This window comes from Ceratosolen solmsi, unplaced genomic scaffold (assembly GCF_000503995.2).
Source record: "Ceratosolen solmsi marchali unplaced genomic scaffold, CerSol_1.0 scaffold10, whole genome shotgun sequence".
Taxonomy (NCBI): domain Eukaryota; kingdom Metazoa; phylum Arthropoda; class Insecta; order Hymenoptera; family Agaonidae; genus Ceratosolen; species Ceratosolen solmsi.
In genome coordinates, this window is record NW_011948412.1 from 24,004,694 (window position 1) to 24,029,190 (window position 24,497).

Genomic DNA, 24,497 nt, shown 5'->3' on the forward strand with positions numbered 1-24,497 from the left:
TTATCCAATTTACATTGAATAATATTTTGTTCTAATAAATATTTTATTTTAAAAATTTATTGTAATTATGAAAGTTTTATAGATTTATATTACATTAAATTACAATTCAGTTACGTAGGTATAATTTATATTTTTTTATACTTTAGAATTAGATTATACTTTATTATTTATCAGTTAGAAACAAATAAATTAAATGATGTGAGAATTAAAAATAATTTCTTTTAAATATTTTAAATAGAATCAGAATTAAATTTAAAACTTACTTCAAATTGCAATAGAAATTTTCTTTTCTAAAATAATATTAGATTCATTTACTTGTAAGTTTTACAATGATATATTACAGTTTTTGTAAATTTCTTTTATTGTATAATTATGAACAATTACAAGAAAAAGAAAAATTTGTATTTTGTAATTAAAAAGCACTTATAAGATATTGTTACATACAATTAAAGTAGAAGTAAGTAAGTAGCCCTTGCTGATTGCTGAGGTGCAGTTTGCTTACGTCATGGAAAATGAATCGAAGATTGAAGCTGAGCATAATTCGACACTATAAAATAAAAGGACCCTCGATTTTATACGAAAGCATAGATGGAAAATGTGGGTCAGGCGATTGTTGGATTTATGCAAGCAGATTGTTTAAGACATTATTATTTTTAATATTAGAATTTATATTGAAAAATGATAAAGTCCATAATTATAAGAGGAATATTTAATAATTGCCGAATTTTCATCAAATAAGTTGAGTGGGATATTGGTAGGATAATATTTAATAAATATTATAAATATTAAAGATATCGGGTAATTTTCAATATATTAAAAATTACAAATTTTTTTGCAAATTTTTATATTAACTTTTCTATTAATAATTATTTTATATTAAAATTTGCAAATATATTATATTAAAATATATTATATTTAAATTGAATGTATTATTAAATATTTTAAATTTAAAAAAATCATATAAAATTGCGAGCAATATTGATGGTCTTCAATTTATTATTTGTACATGATTATACAATGTTTTTTTTTAGACAAAAATCTAGACTACATGCAATTTTGTGTCCATAAATCTGTAATTTCAATATGTGTCTATATAATAGAAATTACCTATCAGTTTTCCGCTAATGACCCATCATTTTTACTTTCTTCACTCTCATGATATGATCTATATTTGTGTATTTATATCTACGAAGCGACGATGATCGTCCATCTAATTTCAGTGAAGTATTAATTACGAGATGCAGTGGCCAATGTTCCGGATTTAACCCCTATTCACATTGCCCAGGATTGATTTATTGCTTAATATCACTGATACTCTGTTAATATCCACCTAACGAGGATTTATGTTGGAATATCTACCGCTTCATGAATGAGATATCATTCATTTTTCATCTACATCGAAGCGGGCAATTAATAAAGTATTATACTAAAAATTCATGTGTAATTTGGATTAATCAATTAATTAAATAAATACAATTTAGTTCATTTATTATTATTTTATATTTATTTATTATTATTATATTATTATATTATATATTAACTACTGAAGAAAATTGATTGAATTAGTAAAATGTTTCTTTCTTGCATTGTGTTTATATTAATATCATTTAATTTAATAATTTTTGCTACTTTTATATGATTAATAATAACAAGGTGAACTAAATAAAATAAGAAAAAAATTATTTTGTTATTTTATAAAATTCATAATTAAATTTCTTTAATGGTAAGACTTTTATGTTATTTTATATATCTGTGTAAAAATTTTACATGTTAAAATCATTTAAATTTAATTATGCACGAAAGTAAAAAATTTTTATACAATAATTTTATTTGTAGATCGTATTCATTCAATTTATACGATTTTCTGTATTAGTGTAGTATAAGCTTACTTCAATTATAGCATAGCCTTCTTTGCACTAATTATTCCTTGTTATAAATAAATGTGCTATATCTTAACAAAATTTGTTTATTGCTTTTATTCAAGTATTATACATATAAATATTTACCTAGGCATTTTTATATATTAATATTTAAATATTTCATCAATTAATTTTCGCATTAAAATTAATTAATAATTAATAATATGTAGAATGATTATTACTAACCTTTCTTTTATATAAATATTTAAAGTATTAATTATCGTAAAAATGTTTTTTTCGTTAATGTATTATGTTAAATATATTTATATAATAATTTTATACAGTTTTAATGTTATTTAAAAATAGAAAATTTTGTGTAAGATTGAATGAACATAGAAGACCTACGATGATAAGAGTAATAAATTAAAATGAAACAACATAAGAAATAGAAATATTAATTTAATCAAAAAAGATAAAGAAAAATTAGAAAGAGATAGAATAAAAAGCTTACAAAATAAATTAGAAAAAAGTTGCAAAGTTTAAAATACAGTGAATTAGCAAGCTAAAAAATACTTTCGTTTTTCCTTATCAAAATTTTTCTTTAATTTTCGTTGATTTATATTTTCCATTTACTTATATTATTATATTGATTAAACCTTCAGTTTAAATATTTAACATTTTTGGGACGTTTTAAACTAAGAAATTATGTACTGATTTAATTACACATAATTCACTAATATTATGTGAAATTTTTATTTTTGATAATAGTTTTTATATTAATATTGGTATGTATGAGGTCCTTGTAATTTATTCCATTTCATCTTTTCCTTTCAAAATATACAATAAAGAGTTTCCATGTTGAAAGGTGAGATCTCGTGATTCTATTTTATTTGCGCGTATGAGCGCATTGTATATATTTTGATTGCATATATTTATAGAGATAGTTCTCCTGTTTGTTTGAATGAATAAGTATATATTTTTTGTTGTTAAATATAATAAACTTATAAGTTTTCGATATTTCCGTAAGAAAGTATCAATAATTTAGTTTACATTATTATTTATAAATTTAATAACATGAGACAAAAACATAATTTCCATTCATCTTCACCACGTTTTTATATTATAAAGGGTTTTATACTCGTTTATTCTTTTCATATCTAAAACCGAATACATATAATTAAATAAAGAAAATCTCGTTATCATGTGCTATTAGAATTCTTATAACATTGACATTACTAAATTAATGAAATAAATGAAATGACTAAATTAGTTTATCAAAGGATCAAACTCTTATTTAGAAGTATTTTTAATTTATATTTAGAATATAAGTATGAATAGTACAGAAATGTAGAAGGTTTGTAAAACTATTAAATAAGTTTTTGTAAATAAATTATAAAAATTATTAATTACATAAAATTACTTTTCATTTTTATAACTGATGTATATATCTTGTTAATTTATAGCAATAATATGTAAATTATAGTAAAAATATGTAATATGCATATATGTAGTGTGCATGTAATTATGTATACATTTTCACACAGAAAATAATAAGTAATAATTATTATCAATTATTAGGAAGGAATCAAAAAGTTATTACTAATTTATATATAACACTAAAATAAATATTAAAAATAATATTTTTAAACAAAACTTATACATTAAATAATGATATTTATAAGTTATATATAAAAAAATATATAAAACTTATTGTTTTTACTAAATAAAGTGATTATATGTTTAATTAATTCCTTGTATGCTTTTTAATATACGTTAATATTACTTAATAAGTATTGATGCTTTTTAATGTAGAATGATTAATAATAAAAATTATTTGTTATTTATATAATTGTTATTTATTTGGTTTTTTAATTGAAGGTGTGTAATTTTTATAGGCGCTATTTGAAAAAAATTTTTTTTTAAAAAAGTACGATACGAAATATTTTATTTTGTTAAAATCCAAATTTACTTCGTACCATTTATAATGATTTATTTTATTTTAACGATCCAGAAAATTCTAATTTATCATTGATATTTATATATATGTATTTATATTCGAAATTATCAACCAAAGAATTTTAATAATCCTAAAATCGATTTTGTTTTATTTTAATTAATTTTAATGATATTACTTATACACAAATAAATTTTTGTTTGTTTTTTTTCTCATTAGACAAAAAATGTATAAATTGAATAATTTTATAGCGACGTATAATATTACTCATCTTAATAATGTACTATATTGTAAAATATTGAGTATTTATTGAGAATATTTAATATGTGTTAAAAAATTTACTTTATTTGATTAATTTTTATTTTACTGAAATATGTTAATTTAATTAATCATTTATTATTCCTTATTTATTTATGAATAAATAAATTATATAATATAATTTATATTATATAATATAAATGTGAAATACAAAAGAATGAAAGAACGTAGAACGACATGATTTATTTAAATATAAATTTATAAATATTTAGATAAATATTTTAAATATTGATAACATATGATCGTATTTTATTGTTTTTAAAAGTAAATGTAAAGTTAAATATTTTAATTAATATATTTGAATAGCAATATCAATAAATTAAAGAAATGGTATAAATGTATTCTTGATTTGTCCTAATAAATGAAATGTTTTGTAGTACTATTTATCAACGAAGTTTTCTGTTTTATACTAAACAGAACTGTCTGTTGGTAAGAGAACCAAAATGAACATACCACCGAGGATAATAGGAAAATGTGTTATTCATCAAACATGTGGAGACATCTGTAAATTTATAGTGACATTGCTAATACATGTTTTTATTATCATTGTTCGAAATTAAGAGAACTCTTCCTGTGTCGTTAAACATCTGCAAAACAAGTCATTAGACTTCTGGAAAACCCAGCTCATTAGACATCTGGATGTAGTCGTTACACCCAAAATTTAAAATGTAAGGGTACACAATAGCAGCCATTGTTGTCATGTCTAGCAACACTGTTGCTTAGATAAGTCAGCGAGGGCGCTTCAGTCAGGAGTTCCTCTTGGCACGACGGTCAAGAGAAGTCTACCCTTCCTGATTCAAGGCGCAGCCGCTAGAGGCGCTCCAAATAGAAGGCACTCCAAAAGCGCTCCATGGAAAAGCGCCGCCTCCAGAAAACTCTGATTGGAAAACCCAAAAAATAGGGCGTTTCTAAAGGAACGCTGTGGTCAGCAGAGTGTATTTAAGAGAGACGATCAGAAGGCAAACTCACTCATTAATTTACAAGACTCAAGTTATGAAGACCGTACGTTCATGCCGAAGTTCTTAAGCAAGAAGGAAGTTCCCTCGGTAGAGTCCGAAGCCAAGTCTCCGTGTGCCACCGAATAGTAGCTTAAGGCGCCGTAGTAAATTTCTTCTGGGTAAAGTTTCCAAGGATCCAGTATCGAGTATACTTCAAGGATCAAAGACGCTACGTAAGGGCCTTTTTATACTAAGGATCAGGAGATTTACGATCTCCTCTCTTTGCATGTAGTGCATGCTGACGCTACGTCGTGACCAAGAAGGAACTGCAAGACCTCACCGATTCTCATCATCAACTGAGAATCATTATAGTGGAACTAAAAAGTAAAACGCAATAAACAGCACAAAAAACAGATATGTTAAATATTGAATTAATGCATTACCCCTTTCACTTCCCCGCACTTTTTCTCCCACCATTACAACCGATGGTCTTTATCTAATTTTTAATAATATTTTGTTTACAAATTGCTATATATAACAGTATTGTATATTCCATATTGCTTTTCGATATTATTATAATAAAAAATATCAAAACATAAATGCGATGAACATTTTTTTCTCAGTCTAATTACTCGGTTCGGTACTACATATTTGGAGTTTTTAAATTAAACGATTTAATACAAATATTATATAATTTTAATCTGTTTAATCAAAATTTAATCTTTTAACTTTATTTTTAGACAATAATAAATAGATAATATTTCATGAAAATAGAGTTGCTTTAATTTATGATTAATATTTTATTTATTCGTGAGTATTTAATGTTTTATTAATATTTATATACATATCAATTAAATATATTATTTATATTTCGTATTATAAAATTTTAATCAAATTAAAGTTAAAAGAATTATAAAAAATCTTTTAATTTAATTTCATTTACTCAAAAAAGGTACTTTTAAAATATGCAATGTATTTTTATTTACTATTATATCTACTATTATGGATTCAAATTTTTTTTTAATATCAATTTAAATATAAATCTAAACTTACAGTTAATATATAATAATTTACACAGCAAAACAAATTTTTTATACTGCTTTAAATTTTCTATCCTGTCATATTTTATTTTCTTCAGATGGGAAATAGTTATGATAAAATAATATATTTTAATTGACATTATAATAGATTAATATTGTGCACTAGTGGTTTAACATTTACGACAATCAAGGGATCGTTGTATATTATAATGGTAAGTATTAGATTAAAATTGTTATATTTATTTAACTGTAATTATTGAATCAATTTTTCTTATTGATATTTCTTTAATTTATTAATATATTTATTATACTAATTATACCAATGTATAAAGAAACTGATATATATGATCGAAAATATACTAAATTTTATGTTATATATAGGTTTTTTATCTATAAAGGTATATTTTTGGAACTAAATTATTCCAATTTCGGCTTAGTTTATTTCATATATTATTTTTAAAAACTTAACTAATAGATATTTACTTTGAATTCAACATTGTAGTTTTTATTATGTATTAAATTCATATAAAAATAGTATTGAATTAAATGTTATATGTTCAGTTTATTTTGAATTTGAAGACGTATTTTGAGCAATTATAAAAATTTTTAGTTGCGTTAAAAGTGGTTGAATCTGAGTTTAGTCGGGCAAGAACATGTTATGAAAATATAGTCATATTCTATAATAAAATTAATCGTTAATATAATATTTTTCTAACGTATAATAAAATATATTTTTTTATTGAAAATTTATTTATTTTTCTGGCTATCTACTCAATTTATCTTCCTAAAATACATTAATCTGATTTAGAATAGTTTTATATTTTTAAAGTTCTTGGATTTTTTAATAAATGATTTATTTTAGACTATTTGGGCGGTAAGTGTGAAAAGAATCAAATGTATCATAGAATATGATAGTTCTATATTTTATAATACGTTTCTGTATTTTGCAAGCCTATATATATATATATATATATATATATATATATATATATATATAATTACACATGAAAATTACAATATTAATATAAGATGGAATATATACGCATAGGTTTTTTAATCATTTAATTTTTATGGCCAGTAATATTTCCTTTTACTATTTTTAAGACATAAATTAAATTTGTTGTGAATCATTACAATTAAATTGTGACAATTTATTTATATTAACACTTTACTTTCAACGGATATTCCATATACAATTTCAATTAATTTATCAACTATAAATTTAGTTTATATTTTAAGTCTTCAAAAATGTGAGTAAAAATTAATAAAAGGAATGTTGGACGGAGGCAGAGAGGTATGTAGAAAACAAGATTGAGTAGATAGATTTGAAAATAAAATATACCAATTATTATTAGTTAAAAAAAATATTATACATAAAACATATTTTTATTAATAATTTTATTTACGATTGATCAAGGAATTTTATAAATACGTATAAATATTATTTGAATAAAAATATATGGATATTTTAGTAAAATCGATAGAAAATAAATAAAATTATTAAACACATGCATACTCGCTCATTCACTCACTCACACACATACACACATACACACACGCGCAGATACATAATATTTATAAACATTATTAATAATTAAATATATATATATTATATATATATATATATATAATATAAATATATATAAATATATATATATATATTTAATAATTAATAATCAAAATTTTTGTATAGTTTTGAAATAATTATGTAGTAATACTAATAAATATTATATAAGATTCAATGCAAGATGGACGCAAAAAGAATATAAGTCAGACATTTAACGGATATCTCTAAAGATTATCATACATACTTTATTTCAATTGTATCTTCGATTAAAACAATTAATATTTTTTTCTTTCATTTTATTCTCGCCTTAGATTAGTTCTAGTCAAAGATATAATGCTATATACTTATTCTTAGGCCCTCGAATAGATTGCGGCGAAATTATTAGTTGCCATAGAATTTCAGCGTTTCTAATAAAACTGAATTCCAATTAACACATTTAACTTTTTTTTAATCTCCACGCATTTTTTATTTATACATAATTAATTATTATTTGAAATACTATTTTATTTCTTTCTGTGGAAAACATCGCAAATTTTATTTTACTTATAATAATTTTGCAATCACTTCATTTGGTTTGCTTTTATATTTTTATAATTGTGTAATTTGTGTATATTAACTTTTTAAATATTGCGTCGTTTCTTTTATAAATAGGTACGATACATTAAAATATTGATGAAATATAGTGATTTGTTTATGTAAAAGATTTTTTTATTAAATGTGTGACAGCGTATACTTTTTTTATTTCAATTTCTGTAATGCTAAAGAGTTAGTGATTTCTTGATATCGCGGAAATGTTATATTAAAAATTCAAATATTAAATAAAACATGGAAACCTTTTTCATTTTACATGTTATATTTTTATAATATTATGCACTGATATAAATAATAATATTATATCGGTTGCTTATGTCTTAATAATAATTTATTGGTATATATCAATATACCAAGCAGGAATATATCAATTATACGTGATGATCAAGAATCACTTAGTCATGGCAAGCTAAGTGTAGTATACACTACGGAACACAATGTGATCTAAGAATTGAAATACAAGCCACGATAGCTATATGTACGTGGATTTCTCTAATTTTATTACTCTTTTATTTTATTTTCATATTCTTTCGATAGACAACATTCTAATCTAAGAAGGATGGAATTTCTAATTTTTTGCGACACTTGAAATGGAAATTATTATTACTTTCTAAGGTATATTTATAGTCTTTCATGTTCTAAGAATCCCTAAATAATAAAAACATTATTTTACGTATAAAATTTAAACAACTTAAGGAGTTTTGTAAAAAAAGCTATTAATTGTTTTCATACTTATTAATATTAATGATATAAATATTTCAAATTTTTTATTAACTTTAAAAATAGAAAAATGAGAAATTATATCGATAGTTATAATGATGAATATTAATTTTGACTTTACATTATCATTTGTGCTTATTAAAATGAGGCTAGGCTTAATAAAATTACTTGAATATTATTCTCATGATGTTACTTATTTTATGAACGTAAATTCTAAAAAAAACATTAATTTTTTATTTATAGGTATTTCTATTTGATGAAGTTGAATTAAAAACTACTAGAAATATAGTGAATAAATTAAAATATCAATTAAAATGTGTGCATGGCAGATACCGAAGAAAAGAAATATCATAGTTGCACTTTATTTTCTTTTTCTTTGTAACTTTTCTTGTTCTTTACACTATAAATAAATTAAAATAAGAAAATCATTAAAAATTCCAGCATCTTCCTTTACATATTTGTTTAACATTAATTAGTAGTAGACAATCATGCCCATATTTGCGCACTAATAGTATGCTATTTATTATCCTATTGTAAATTTATTCATTTTCAGTTTAAAAAATAAAATTAATATACAATATTAATGTATTAATATAGCTATGTCTGTAAGTGAGAAATTATTTTTTTTATCAATGATTATGCACATATGATCGGAACTAGATAGGTTTTGTTCACCGTCTTTTACATATTCCCTGTTTTTGTATAATTAAAAACGTGAAGATATTCGCTTTTTGTCTCATTTATCTACATTTTTTGTTCGTGTAGCACAAACAACATTTATTTATTTTTCTTTCTGTAAATCTGATTCTTACATTTCTTATTCCAAGCTCCAAGTTTATTGTATTTTTTTTAAAGTAATTTGACAAAATAGTATAATGGAAACACATTTATTATTTTGCAATAACAGAAATCACACATTTTCAATATCATATAAATATATTACGGTTTTTTAATTCTTCATAATATTTATTATTACTATTGATTATGAATTTTCATAGTATTATAATGTTACTACATATATAATTAAGTAAAGTTCAATAAACCATAAATAATAATATATTTGAATATATCGATTACTCATTTGAAATCAATGTTGAACTTCATATTAATAAACATTAGTATATTTTTTTTCTTTAATATTAAAAACAATTTTTTATTATTATACTTAAATTCATTTAATGCTATAATAAAATATTGTTATTTTAATAAGGATAATAACTATTTGATTTGATTTAATTCTGACTAACTTCAATTCCAATTTGATTGGAAATACTCATTTTTACTCACAAAATATACAAGAGCAATCGAAAATTATGCATATTCCTTTATATTATTATTGATTTTATAATTGTATTTGTCGCATGATTTAAAAATCTTTTCTGCCGTTGTTATTAATTTAAATATAAGATACTTTCCATTAAAGTATCATACTACATTTAGATATATAATTTTTTTATTATATATATTTTTATACTATCATAATTATTTAAATCTCTCGAACTTGTATGAAAAATTACGCAATAATATATATATTATTTATTTGTTATATAGGTATTATACCATATTAATTATTTCAATATATTTGCCAAACTGTGCGTGTATTTTTTCACTTTTCGCCTACTGTACTGTTGAACAAAATCTTAACTCAACGTATTTTATTTTGGATCCATAATAATATCATATATTTTAAATTATTTTATTAATTTAACGTTTATCTTTACCATTAATTAATGTGATCCTATCCTTTATCATTCAAGCTATTATTTGACATACATATGCACATTCTCTGTCTCTCGCACATAAAATTAGATTATTAATAGCGTATTTCTTACTAATATATATGTTTAATTTTGATCATCATTATTCATACTCGAAATAATCGCATTATATTTCATTTATAACTACTTTTTATAAGAGTGCATCTTTTATAACATTATTTATTTCCATCGTACATAAAAATTGTCAATATGTATTATTCGTTCATTTTTATTTATATATTTATTTACTTATTAAATGTATTCTGCATATTTGTATTTGTATATATTTTATCGCCACTGTCCTGTATTCAATATAACTTAATATACGCAATAATATTACAAAAATGATTATCATAATTCTCGTCTCAAATTGTCATAGTTCGAAGAACAGCCACCAGATACACACAAATAGACGCCTTATAATCATGAAATTAATAATAGTAATGATAAATAAAAATATGTGTAAGTTTATTGTAAGATGTATGCTACATATATGCATGTATCTGTCTCTGAGTGGGAGTGCCACTAATGAAATAAAATATTTTGATTATGAACAAATAAAAGCGAATATTTCTAAAAGAAGTTGATTTGACAATTGAAAAATTATTTGCATCGTACACTTTGAAATTATCAATCTTTTGTATTTTACTGATTAAAAATGGAGAATTTCTTGGTTTATAATGAAATTGATAGAGAGTTATTATACTATTGAATTACAAATGCATGTATTTATTTATTTTCTGAGAATATTTTGAAATTCCCAGTAAATTTATTCTCCACACTTAACTTTTATAATGTTGAAGTTCGTGGTCATGCTATAAAGCTTTATTTAAATTATTTTTATTATTTAAAAAATATTTTAGTTAACATTTGTACATATAATAATACTAATTTTTAAAATCAATTCCTTTATATACACATTAAATTTTACTGTAATTGAAATAAAAGTTAAATTTCTATAATATAATCATCTGAATTAAAGTGTATATAATATTGAATTTAGTGCAAATAAATTTATTGATACAGTCAAATCGTTGAAATTTTATGTTGTAATAATGTGTATATATAAATAATTATTGTATTGGTATTTATTAAAATAAATACAAAGAATAAAAGTATTAAATGAAACGAGTAAAAATAAATATATATTTAACGGCTTCTTGCTGAAGGGAAAGATGGCGTCTTTAATTGCATAAAGGTATTTTCTATTAATGTGACGTCAGTATAAATAAATATTTATGAGTATTAAAAGTTTTTACATACAATTCCATTACACGAAGAAAATTATAATCCTTATAAATGATAATTTGTTTATATTATATTATCAAATGTATAGATATTGAGTACTGTAACTGGGCCTTTTATTTCTACTCCCTTATCAGTTTTCACTTTGAGTTGAATAATTTTTACTGTTGAATCTGTCAAAATGAAAATTTATTCGTATGGATAAAAATTGAAAAATCAATCAATCATAAAAATTTTTTATACCTGTAAATTCATAAGCGTTTATTACTTTATATTACTTGGAGAATACGAATTTGCCTACTTGTTGATACAATAAATATCTGACTAATGAATAATGTAATCAATAATGAACTGCAAGATTTCAGATAATTTTATTATTTCAAATTTTATATAAACATTAATCTGCTATCTGTATTTTATATTTTCAATAGTAAATAGAGTCAAATATAATATATTTCTTTAATTAGATTCAACTGTGAATGATTCTTCGATTGTTTTTAGTGCATTTACGCCAGTCCTTTTTCTCAATTTTTGTTTCTCACATATAACAAAGATTAGATCCCAAATATTACTTAAGTATGATTTTTTTTCTTTCTTCTTTTATTTTATACCTCAAGTGAAACTAGAGACTTATTTTAATTATTTTATTATCGACCATTTTCTATTTGAAATTTGGTGCCTCATTCAATAAATTTTTTTTATTGTATACAATATCCTCGGTCAATCATATTGGATGAGTGCTTTACATTTTTTGATTTTTATTTATATATCATTTATCACAATTTGACGATTTCTAGTATGATTGGCTTTAATTTATCATGAACAATAATTTTTTCATTAAGAACACTATAATATATGGTATCGATTGACTATACCTGTAATATTAAATAAAAAATGTATTTTTATATAGTTTTCCATAAATGCATTTAATGGAATATTTAAAAACTTATAAAAATAGGTTACAAAATATGAATCATCAAATTTTAATATTTTAGTAAATTGAATAACTTATGTATAAATATTAGTAATATGTAAAAAATATAAATTAGTAATATACATTATCAATATTAACAACAAATATTTTTGTATTCTTTATATGTTATATGTTATACATGTTTTATATGTTTATATGCATAATTTATATGATATTTTATATAAATCTATATGACTTTAATTATTATTTCTATTTAAGTATTTATTTATGTATTGTTATTTATTATTCCGTATAATATATAATAGTGAACATATGTGTCAGATTACAAATGTATGTGTAGTCTATATTTTGAAATAGAAATTAAATTAATTTGTATTAAAGGATTCGATAAGATGATTTTGTGCAGGAAATGGTAAATATATTTTAAATAAATTATTATAATGTTTTTATTGTATTCGCGATAATTGTATTATTTAATTTGAAATTTGAAAATAAAATATTCGTAAATGACAATAATTGTTTGTGAACAACAGCATAAAGGTAATAAAATTGGTCTTAATAGTAATTCGTGTATAATATGTGGCTTTGGAACTATTATCATTAATATTTTTTATATATTTTTAAAGTATTATTGAGGAAAGTGTGCAAGCTTGTCGATGTATTCTTAATAATTATCGTTTGTAAGAAAAATGTTTCCGTCAAATATATTCACGATATTTACTTTTATATAATTTTTTTATTGCATACTGTTATATGTATATATTGTTATATGTTACATCTATATAACGTGCATATGTAAAAAATGTGGGTGTATATACCTGACTTAATTTTTTCAATAAATATATAAGATATTTTACAAGATTATTTCAAATACTTTTATAAATGGGTAGAATTAAAAGATGGATTAAAGTTTATTTATAAAATATATTATATACACTTTCATGCTTGAAAAGAAAATTTATATATAATATATATTGAAGTTAAATTCTTAAAAAAATAAATATTTTATTGAATTTTTTACTTTAAATTAAAAATAACAATTTTAAAAGTACTTGTATTGTCTTTTCAATGATAAATAATTATTCTTAATATTGAATTTTTATTTAAATATTTCGAGTTTTATAAAAAGTTGAATAAGTAGAAAATTGAATAAATGTTTTTTTTATACCATATTCAATTTAATGTAAAATATTTATGTTTTTAACGTTCAGTAAAAAAAAAAACTTGTAAAAAAATACTTGAAAACTTATTTAAAATATAAATTCATTAATTTATAAATTAAAATTAGAATATAATATCATAATTAGAAATTAAATCATTCAGAATGTGTCTGATTACCAACATTTTAAATAACAAAACAAATTTTATTATACATTTTGGGAGCATAGACAAAGATGGAGACACTATAAGCATTGTCTGCATAAATCTAGTTCAATTCCTTTGTGTTTTTAGTTGATTAATTAATTTGTTAATTTTATAATTTATATAACAGTTCTTATACTAGTTTAATGCTTACATCTTATTTTTTAATTTCATTCACCGAACGAATAAGCAATCACTTTATAACTTATTGTTAGTGGATTTGGTTCAGTTTACAATGATTACCATTTTTATTGTATGCATATACCTACTATTGTTTTACTATGTAAAATACGTATTTTATTTTCTATTATATATACTCGATGTGTTTTTATGTGTTTAATATAATATATATGTATATCTTTAAATTATGCACGCTTGTATTTTTCATATACATTTTTATAACTATTATGAATATTCACAAATGACTATTTTGTTTTCTTACTTTCAATTGAACTATAATAATATAAATTCAAATGTCTATGCAAACAAATGTTGATAATAACATATTTTTTAATATTTTTAACTTAATAAAAAATCCAGACTAAAATATTCAATTTTTAATTTTACAATGACAATCATAAAATCCAGATAGTAGAATAAATTAAATTAAATCTATTAAAATATTATTTGTAAATGATTGTAAAACTGTAAATTTTTTAATCGTTTTAATAATAAATTACTAGGATATAGGGAATATTTCTTTGAGAACCATTCTTGTTTTAAATTTTTGTAACTAAAATTCGATAAAAGCAATATTAAAGTCGTTTCTCATAAAATTTAATACATTTTTGATTATTGAATGAATTCAATAGGAAATTATTTGATTATTATATAATAGTAAATATTACTTTTTCTTTTTTATTATTTATAATAATATTTAATTAATCCAATGTGAAAGCAAAACTGATACATTGAAAATTCGTTTGAAATTTGGCAGTAAATATTTAATAGAAAAAAAAAGTATATTTCCATAAAATATGTTATTTAAGTTTACTTTACTCCTGTAAGAATAAATTTGGAAATACATTTATTTTTCATAGTAGTGATAATGATGCATTAAAAAAAGATCTAATCTGTCATAATTAATATTATTAATATTTAATAATAATTAGTACATAAAGTATAAGTACTTCAACTCAAATAGATATTTATTTATTCATATAGATATTTGTAATCTAAATATCCTCTATTTATAAAGATGTATAATATATTTTTAAAAGAAAGTTAATTTGAAAGAAACAGAAATAATGAAAATAAAATAATGACGTATTAATTTATCGTAAAAGATTATTTGATTATAATTTATTTAATTTTAAATCAATGTACAAAACTCAAAATTTGAGTTTGAACTTTTATGCAATTACATTTACTTACCCACTACATAGTTTTTGAACTATATTATATGAACTAAATAGTTAATGAATGTATTGAAAAAATTTATATCTAATTCATATGTCTTGTAATGAAAAAATTCAACAAACCCTTTTCAATTGATGATTATAAAATTGTTAGTTATAACATCACCTAAACATCGATATTAATGTTTAGAAAATGGTGTATTTCTTAAAACTGTGAATAATGCAAGCAAATCATTAGTTTAAATAAAACTAAGTCTTGTTGCAAAACAAATATTTTCAAAGAAAAATTATAATAATATATAATATATATAATATATAATTAATATATAAAGTATATAATTATCTACTTATTTCAATCTTTATACAAAAATTAAAATGTACGATAAATCATACAGAGTATAATTTTTATATTTGAGATTTGTATTTAAAAGTTATTTGATATATTCTAATAAACTCAGAGGGGATTCTTTTAACTTATAATAGATATTATAACAGTATTGTATTAGCCTTAATATGATTATCGTGACAGTTTATGCAGATTTACTTATAAATAAGATTTATATTACTTTACAAATGTTCCTTTTTACATTAAATAATTTATCGATTTATGCCACAAATTAACTCCATAATATTAATTATGGGATTTGATAACTTTAATTTATGTGTTGTTAAAATTATTAAATCTTTATGCACTTGCATTCTCTTGTCAATAATTGGAAAATGTAATATCATAATATTCAATGCATAACTGAACAATGAATAACTTCCATATCAATATGAGTAGAATTGTTATCATTAATAACAGCATACCTGTATATTTATGGTTTGAATTCCTATGTATATAGAATAACTTTTTTGATATTTTTAATATATTTATAATATATTTATAATATATATATCAGGGAGGTATTTTAGGTATAATATTTTAGTTATATATGTTTTTACATATAAACTTTTTTTTAAATCACGGTCTTTATATCATCTCATTATATGAATAATGATAATAATAATGATTATATTAAAGTGATGTTGAAAATGATGATTATGATAAAAACAGAAATAATAAAAATGATGAAAATAAAATAATAGTAATATTAATAATATAATAAGATATTATATATAAGTAAATTGAGTATAATATATATGATATTATATGTATATTATATGATATATATATTTTTCTGCTAGTTTTTAAAACACTAATTTTATAACTGTATATTTTCTTTATTTCTATTAAAAACCAACAGTACCATTTTTTACTTTGGTCTTTACGTCATTTTTAAAAATCTTTTCATTTCTTCAGTTTATTCAAGTACTTTGCAATAATCTTATGAAGACATTTATTATGTGATTTTTTATTTTGTTCGAACAAATAAATCGTTAATATTTTAATTTTTCTTATTTTAATTATATTGATGATATTGCAACGTTGCTCCTTAATTAAGCCATTGCCAAGTGGTCTTATTTATTTACTACGTATTCATTGAATTGATCAATAAAATATTATAATTATTGAATATACATTGAGGTGATGAAGACTATTTTTGAGATTATCGTAACCAAGTTTATTGACTACGAATTGAATGTATAATTAAAAGACTTAACCAGCCGATGATATGCTTTATTTAATAATATATAATATTTCATAAAAAATAAATTTTATAATGGCTTATTTCTGACATATTTTAAAATACTCAACTTTTCAAGTTTTAATAAACGTTAAAAAAATGTTCATTTATATTCTTATTAATTTTATAAAATTTATGAATTGTATATTTAACAAGCATAATAACAAGTATTATGGTTTAGTAGTCATATATTGCTAACTTGCAGAAAAACTGCGAAGGTGCTAAGATTATATCTATTTAATTGAGATAAAATTTCTCAATAATATATATGCCTTGATACTTTACTGTTATTAGAGCTACAGTGGGTATTTGAGCACTTTAAAAAATTATGTACTCAAATTTTTTTAAATGGTGTATTTGAATAAAAATCAATTATTTTATAATCATACATATTAATAATGTTGATAAGAACTTCAAATTAATTTTAGTATTATTTCAAATAAATATCACTCATTGTTTGTGTAGAAAGTCCTTATAATAAAATAAAGCATTTTTGTAGAAAATTTCCACACAATCACTCTATTATCTTTAAAAAGTTGACTCAGTAATGTTGTTTCTATTTAAATTATTATTTAATATTATTTTTTATAGTTAGAACTGCGTGACTTTTATTTTATTTTTTACTTATAATAAATAAGGAAACTATTGAAGTTTTTGCAAGAAACTATTATTTAGACTTTTCCATCTTATCCATTCGCCGGTAAAATAATTAAAATTTATAATGTTTATTTTAATTATTTTTTATTATATTCCTAACATTTATATATAAAACAATTTTTATAGATGATTGAAGGAAACAAAACAAAATATTATCAGAAAATGCATTAAATTTTTGTAAGTATAAATAAATCTACTGATAAAACTTAATAAAATGAAATAGTTACAATGAAAAAAGTTAAATTAAAAAAATTATCAAAAGCCTATTGAAAGATCAAAGTGGTATAATGATATTAAATATTCTGAGAGATTTTAAGATAATTACGGTCTGCAATATATTTATTTATATAGTGAACATAATTTTATTCAGACACTAATTTGTACAAATATACAAGAGATTAAAAATAAAAAAATATAAATATTCAGAGAAAATATTAAATTATGAACCTATTGATTGTTATATTCAATAAAATATATGTAATAATATATAAAAAAATAATATATGTAAAAAATACATTGCAATTGTTTAAGAATATAATTTAGATTTTCAGATTTTCATGTATGCACGTTTAATATCATCTATATATTTATTTTGACATTATAGAAAGATAGAAATATAATTTTCTGTTTTTGCAAATATAAATATATAATGTAAGTTTTAAAGTATCTATTACTGCATAAATATCTTGGAAAAATGTCAAATTTTTCAAAAACAAATATTACTTTATTTTTAGAAGAAAAAAACTATTATATGAATTCTCTTCATAAATAAAACATTTTATAATAAAATAAATCTTTAAATAATAAAATGTATTCAATGTTTTGTAAAATATTAGAAACACAACCTGAATTCAATTCTGTTTTGTTATATTTACTAATATTTATATTTTTATCTTACAATATTTTCTCAATTTATATTACTTTATTAAATTAATGAAAATATGAAATCATATAATTATTTAACACGTAGAGTTATTATTTTTTTGTACAATAAAAAAAAATACCAATTGTATTTTTTGGGATGAACTGAAGAACACTGCTATTTGTTATATGAGACATATACAAGTTTTTGACGTGCAACGTGCAAATCAAGTATCATTATATATACATAAAGTATGATGATATAGATAACGATGTAAAATCGATGGATGAAGAGTCGAGTGTTTTCATAAAGAAAGAATTGAAGATAATGTAAATTTGAAAATATAAATTATAAAATTATGGAATTTATTTGGTTGGATTATATTAAAGTATTAGTTTTTATTTTAAACTATTTTAGAAGGTATTTAATTGTTGCGTTTCATTTATATTAATTTGCAATAGTTTTAAAACTCTGAAGCACAAACGTGAAGTGATGCAGTTAAATATTTAACTTTATAGATTAGTAGTTTGATAAATTATGTGCCAATACATTTTGCAAATACCAAAAACCGAAAAAAATCTTATCATGATCACGTCTTCCAATTATGATTTGTCATAATATTTTCATTACTATACTTTACATTAAGAATATTTTAAAAATCTATGTAACTATGGAATTCCTTTAATTTATTTTCTGAAAATATTAAGTTAAATAAAAATTTTTTCAGTCTTTATCAAAAATTTTTTTGATGATATTTTTATTTTTTGAAGTGCCTTTCCATTACTCTACCAAAATTCGTTGTTTAAAATCGGAAACTGGTATGAAGTAATTTTTTGAGTTATTTTGCAATATATATCGATTGTGTTTTTTTATTTAATGCACAAATCATCAGATTATTCAGAAATGTTTTATAGAAGTGATAAGAGCCATGATATATTTTATAAATAATACATTCTAAAAACTGATTAATAATTTTGCGTTATTAAATTAAAGACTTTATTGTTTAATTACGAGTGCGATATTAAATCTTAGGATATATTGTAATAAAAATTTTGATTATCTATTTTTAATTCAAATAATGCATATGACAAAAATTTATGAAATGAGGAACTAAAAAGAAATTATTATGTAATATTTGAATTTGATATTAGATGTGGCATTGAAACTATATATCGATTTACAAATTTGTACATAAAATATTAATTTTATTGAATATTAGGATTGACATTATTTGTATTGTTGAGTATATGAATTAAATATTAATTTTATGGAGGAAATCTGAATTTTTAATATTTATTATTTAATATTTAATATTATTTGATTATTTAATGAACAATTGTATAAATGATTTAATAGAAATTTTAAATATAAAAATAATAATTAAAAATTCAATAAATGTTTAGATTACTACTTTATGAATTATTTTTAACAGACTATAATAGTAAATGCTTTCAAAATTCGATATAAAATTTTTTTAGTATATTTCATAACACATCTTTATAATAAGATTAAAAAAAAGGATATTTAAACAATTTTGTTTACTTGATTTATGATTTATTGTGAACAATATTTTAACAATTCAAATAATGCTAATACTCAAACATTAAAGTCCTATTATATATAATATCAATGTTTCATAGAATTGCATTCCATCATACAACTATTTGTATTTTTTATGTGGAAATCCGTGTATGAATAATGCAAAAAATGTTCAGCAATACATGGATACATAGATATATAGATTTTTCGTTAATGATAATCTATTATCTGTAGTAGATACAACTGTGCCTTATATTTTAGTTCTATATATCTACTGATTTATGCATCCATCGTCAGTTCTTCATCAGCGACGATTTAATGCATTGGCTTATGATGAAGATCCCGATATACCCAATTTAACAAATTCAAGTTGATTTCTCAGATTAATAATATTTTTATTCTTCTAAAGGCACGTCCTTTACAAGAATTTTGAAGTCCACTGATGGTTTTGACCATAATGTTCGCGCATGATAATGCCGTAAATGTATTTCTATTTTGTAATGATTAAGCCTCATATTACTTTTATATGGTATAATGTTGCAGATTCATCGATGTCTATCGTCAACGCATATTGAAGCCTTTATTAACATGACGTTTTATGAAAAAAGATTCCAAGTACTTTTCAATCCTATAATTTTATGGTCTAATGTAAAGATAAAATAGCTGCCAAGAGATAAAACAGGGCCCAAAGTCACAATATTCGATATTCTGTACATTAAATTATGAAGCTTATTTTTTATATTATATTCTATATTATTAATTCAGTATAATTTATTTTTTGTGGCAAAACCACTCGAGCTCTTTAAAAAAAATCATTCGAGTATGTAATTATTTGCCTGTATATGGTGTGTCTGTATAATTAATGCCTATATAATACGAGAAGATTGGCCTTTGCGAAAGCAAATTGGCAATTCGGAGTATGTGATTGCTTCGTTTGCTCTATCATCCCTTTCTCTGGTTATTAAGGTGGATTGCTGCACTATGTGTATGGTGTCGACATTGTTTTCGTAGTTGTTGTCGTTGGAAAAGTTGCTGAGCAGCATGTTGTCGGCATCGTTCAATACGTGGCTTCTGCGCGCAAAGATAAGCATAGACGATTATTTATAAAAGAAAACAAACGTTTGATATATTTTTTTCATATACAAAAAATTATAGTGTAATTATTTTATTTTAATTTTAAAGAAACTAACAATATTTCTTCTGATAAAGTGCAATATTATGGAACTTTCACAAATAGTAATGTATGTATTAAAATTTAATAAATAGAGAACTTTAAATATTATTCAAAATAATAAAAAGTTTTTTCGTATAAATTTATATTACTCTAAGCAATATGTAATATAGTCATTCGTGTTTTTATATTTTAGAAATGTGATCTATAATATTTTTTGTATCGGTGTTGGTTTAAATGGATGATTGCACTATTGAAATTTATTTTATATTAAATATTGGAATTTTTTTTTTTTAATTGATTTACATAATTTATATAATAAATTTAGAATATAATATATTTAGAATAAATATTAATGTTTAATTATTATTTTGTATATAATAGAATATAAAACTATCTATAGTAATAAAATAATAAATATTGGTTATCCAGAAAAATTAAACTTTGAATAAATACAGAAGTAGAATGTAAGATTTCATTTTTAAATTTTAATTTACTCAATAAAATAATTCGATGATATCTTATATTATGTTTTAATAATGGTAATTAAATATAATTCATACAAATAAACATACTGCAATTTTTTAAGTATTATATTTATTTATTATTATTATTATTTATTATTATCAAAAATTAATAATAAAAATTTTAAAACATTTGATTCAAATTCTTATTATCAAAACAATAGTTTGATAATCTTTATAAAATGAGGTAATATCTTAAAAAGATCATTATATTTCATTTCCAAATTTTGAGAAAAATCAAGAAAACTTGATATTAAATACTAATGAAAATTTAATCTGTTACTTTCTATAACTAACTTTCCTTCTAAAAATAATGATAATAATTTTAACTTCTTATGTGTAAATTATTTCACTTGTGAACTATATATGTTAGCAACTATATATTAGCTATATATACTATATACATTAGCAATCTAACACTTAAAATGCTCTATGAATTAAACATTGTTATTCGAAAAAGGCAATATATCTTACTTTAAAGATATAAATATTTCGTAAAAATAGATTATATTTAAAATCCATAAATACATTAATTTGTTTTTCATATATTATTACAGTGTATACTACTACAAGCCAATTGACTAACCAAACAATCTTAAGTAATGTTTATTGTTAAAAAAGAAAAAATATTACACTAGAGCATATATAGAATGAGTATTTTATACAGTGCTTTTATTGTGTCAATTATGTCAATTGCGCATTAAGAATTGCATTATTATGCTGGTTAAAATTAGTACAGCTAGAGTACTTACCCTAAGCCAAATTCGGACAGTTAATTTATCATTGTCATTGCTAGCGCTCAACTACTGGACAATTATATGGGGTGCGGAGAACAGCACCGCCACTGTCGCTACCACTGTGAACAGTGTGAATGCGATCAGGCAAAATCTAAAAGAAATATGTGTGAACATTAGATCTTCTTGGGGATATGGAGGTTTAAAGATTTATCGTTACCTTATTTACAATTGCATGATTGCTTAAGAAAAGTAATTTAAAATTAAGGGATTTTGTAATTTTTCAGATTATTTTTAGTATTCTTTAGATTGTCTTATTATTGCGATGTATTAGCCCGGACGATAACTGTATGCATTAAATGTAATTTTTATATTAAAAAGTAGAATATAGGAAATTTTTAAAAAGGTATTTGGTTTCAAATTATATGAAATTACTTAAATCGCTCATTATTATAGTTATGCTTTCAAGCTTTATTTTTTTATTCTATATATAAAAAAACAATTTATTTAAATAATAATAATATTTCTAATATGTACTTAACAAAATTCTTCTAAAATATCGACAATTAACAATGTAAATTATTAAGAAAATTAATTAATATATTTAATGCAAAAATGATATATCGATTATTTATCTCAAATATAATTTCTTAAGTATTATTAAAAAAATAGATATTAAATTATTATTCAATTTTATACAAATTCATTCCACAATTAAAATTAACTGTTTTTTTAATTATTATTATTATATATATATATATATATATTAAGTATTATTAAGTATTAAGTATTAAGTATTATTATTATATATATATATATATATATTAAGTTCATATATATATGTTTCTTTTAATTCTATGCTCTTTTAATATGAAATTTATTAATTATTCAATATATATACATACGATAATAATTTAATAAATATTTGTTATATGAATATATAAATATAAATAAATGTGTACTTGTGAGAAATGTTCAAAGCATTACATTTCATAGATTTTTTATTTATATCTTAAATTTTAGCTTTGAAATTTCATATATTATAATGTTGGTAATGTTTCAATTCATTTTCTAAGTCAGTTCATCAGAAACAATAACACGCATTATAAATTTACTTTTCTCAAGATTGTAAATACACTCTCAATGTACAACTTACCTGTCCACGACCATTGCAGCAAACTTCCAATCACTAATAACTTCGGCTTCGATGTCCGACTTTTTCATGCGTCCTGTGATAAACTGCAATTCTCTCAGGATCGTGTGCAGCTCCCGCTGGGTACCGCTTAAAGGTAACGATGCAGACGTTTCTTCGACCGTCGCCGGTCTTCCGGATAATGGCGTTCCATACACCGACCTGTTATTACTATTATTCGTTATTACTACATAATTTATCTCCAAAATTAAATTGTACCAAGCATACTTTACTAAATTATACTATTAAGAAATCACTTTAGAACTAAGATTAAGTAACTTATAATGAAAATAAATAATAATTCATCATAATCAATAATAATCTAAAAAAAAACATTACAAACTTAAAAATCGTATAAAATTAATTAATATTAAGGAAAAGTGTTTACTATTTTAATTTAGAATTCATATTTATTTTTAATTGTCACAGTATGATATTCATGAAAATTTCTCTAAAGAAATACACAATTTAAAAATTTTAAAATCACTTTATTATCTTATTATTTAATGATAAGTATTATAAAACAATAAAACTTCCTATTTTATAA

The 24,497-nt window shown here is 21.3% G+C and overlaps 1 protein-coding gene across 1 annotated transcript in view; it reads right to left on the bottom strand.

Annotated features, from left to right (window-relative positions):
• Positions 1-21,155: 21,155 nt before the first annotated feature.
• nAChRalpha6 (nicotinic acetylcholine receptor alpha6) overlaps positions 21,156-24,497 on the bottom strand; it is a 155,405-nt gene continuing 152,063 nt past the window's right edge. Inside the window, exons 11-13 of the mRNA XM_011500466.1 lie at positions 23,915-24,121; positions 22,777-22,912; positions 21,156-21,400 (exon numbers count right to left, since the gene is read on the bottom strand). Of these exons, the coding sequence (XP_011498768.1) occupies positions 22,828-22,912; positions 23,915-24,121 (292 nt within the window). The 3' untranslated portion in view covers positions 21,156-21,400; positions 22,777-22,827. The remainder of the gene's footprint in view (positions 21,401-22,776; positions 22,913-23,914; positions 24,122-24,497) is intronic.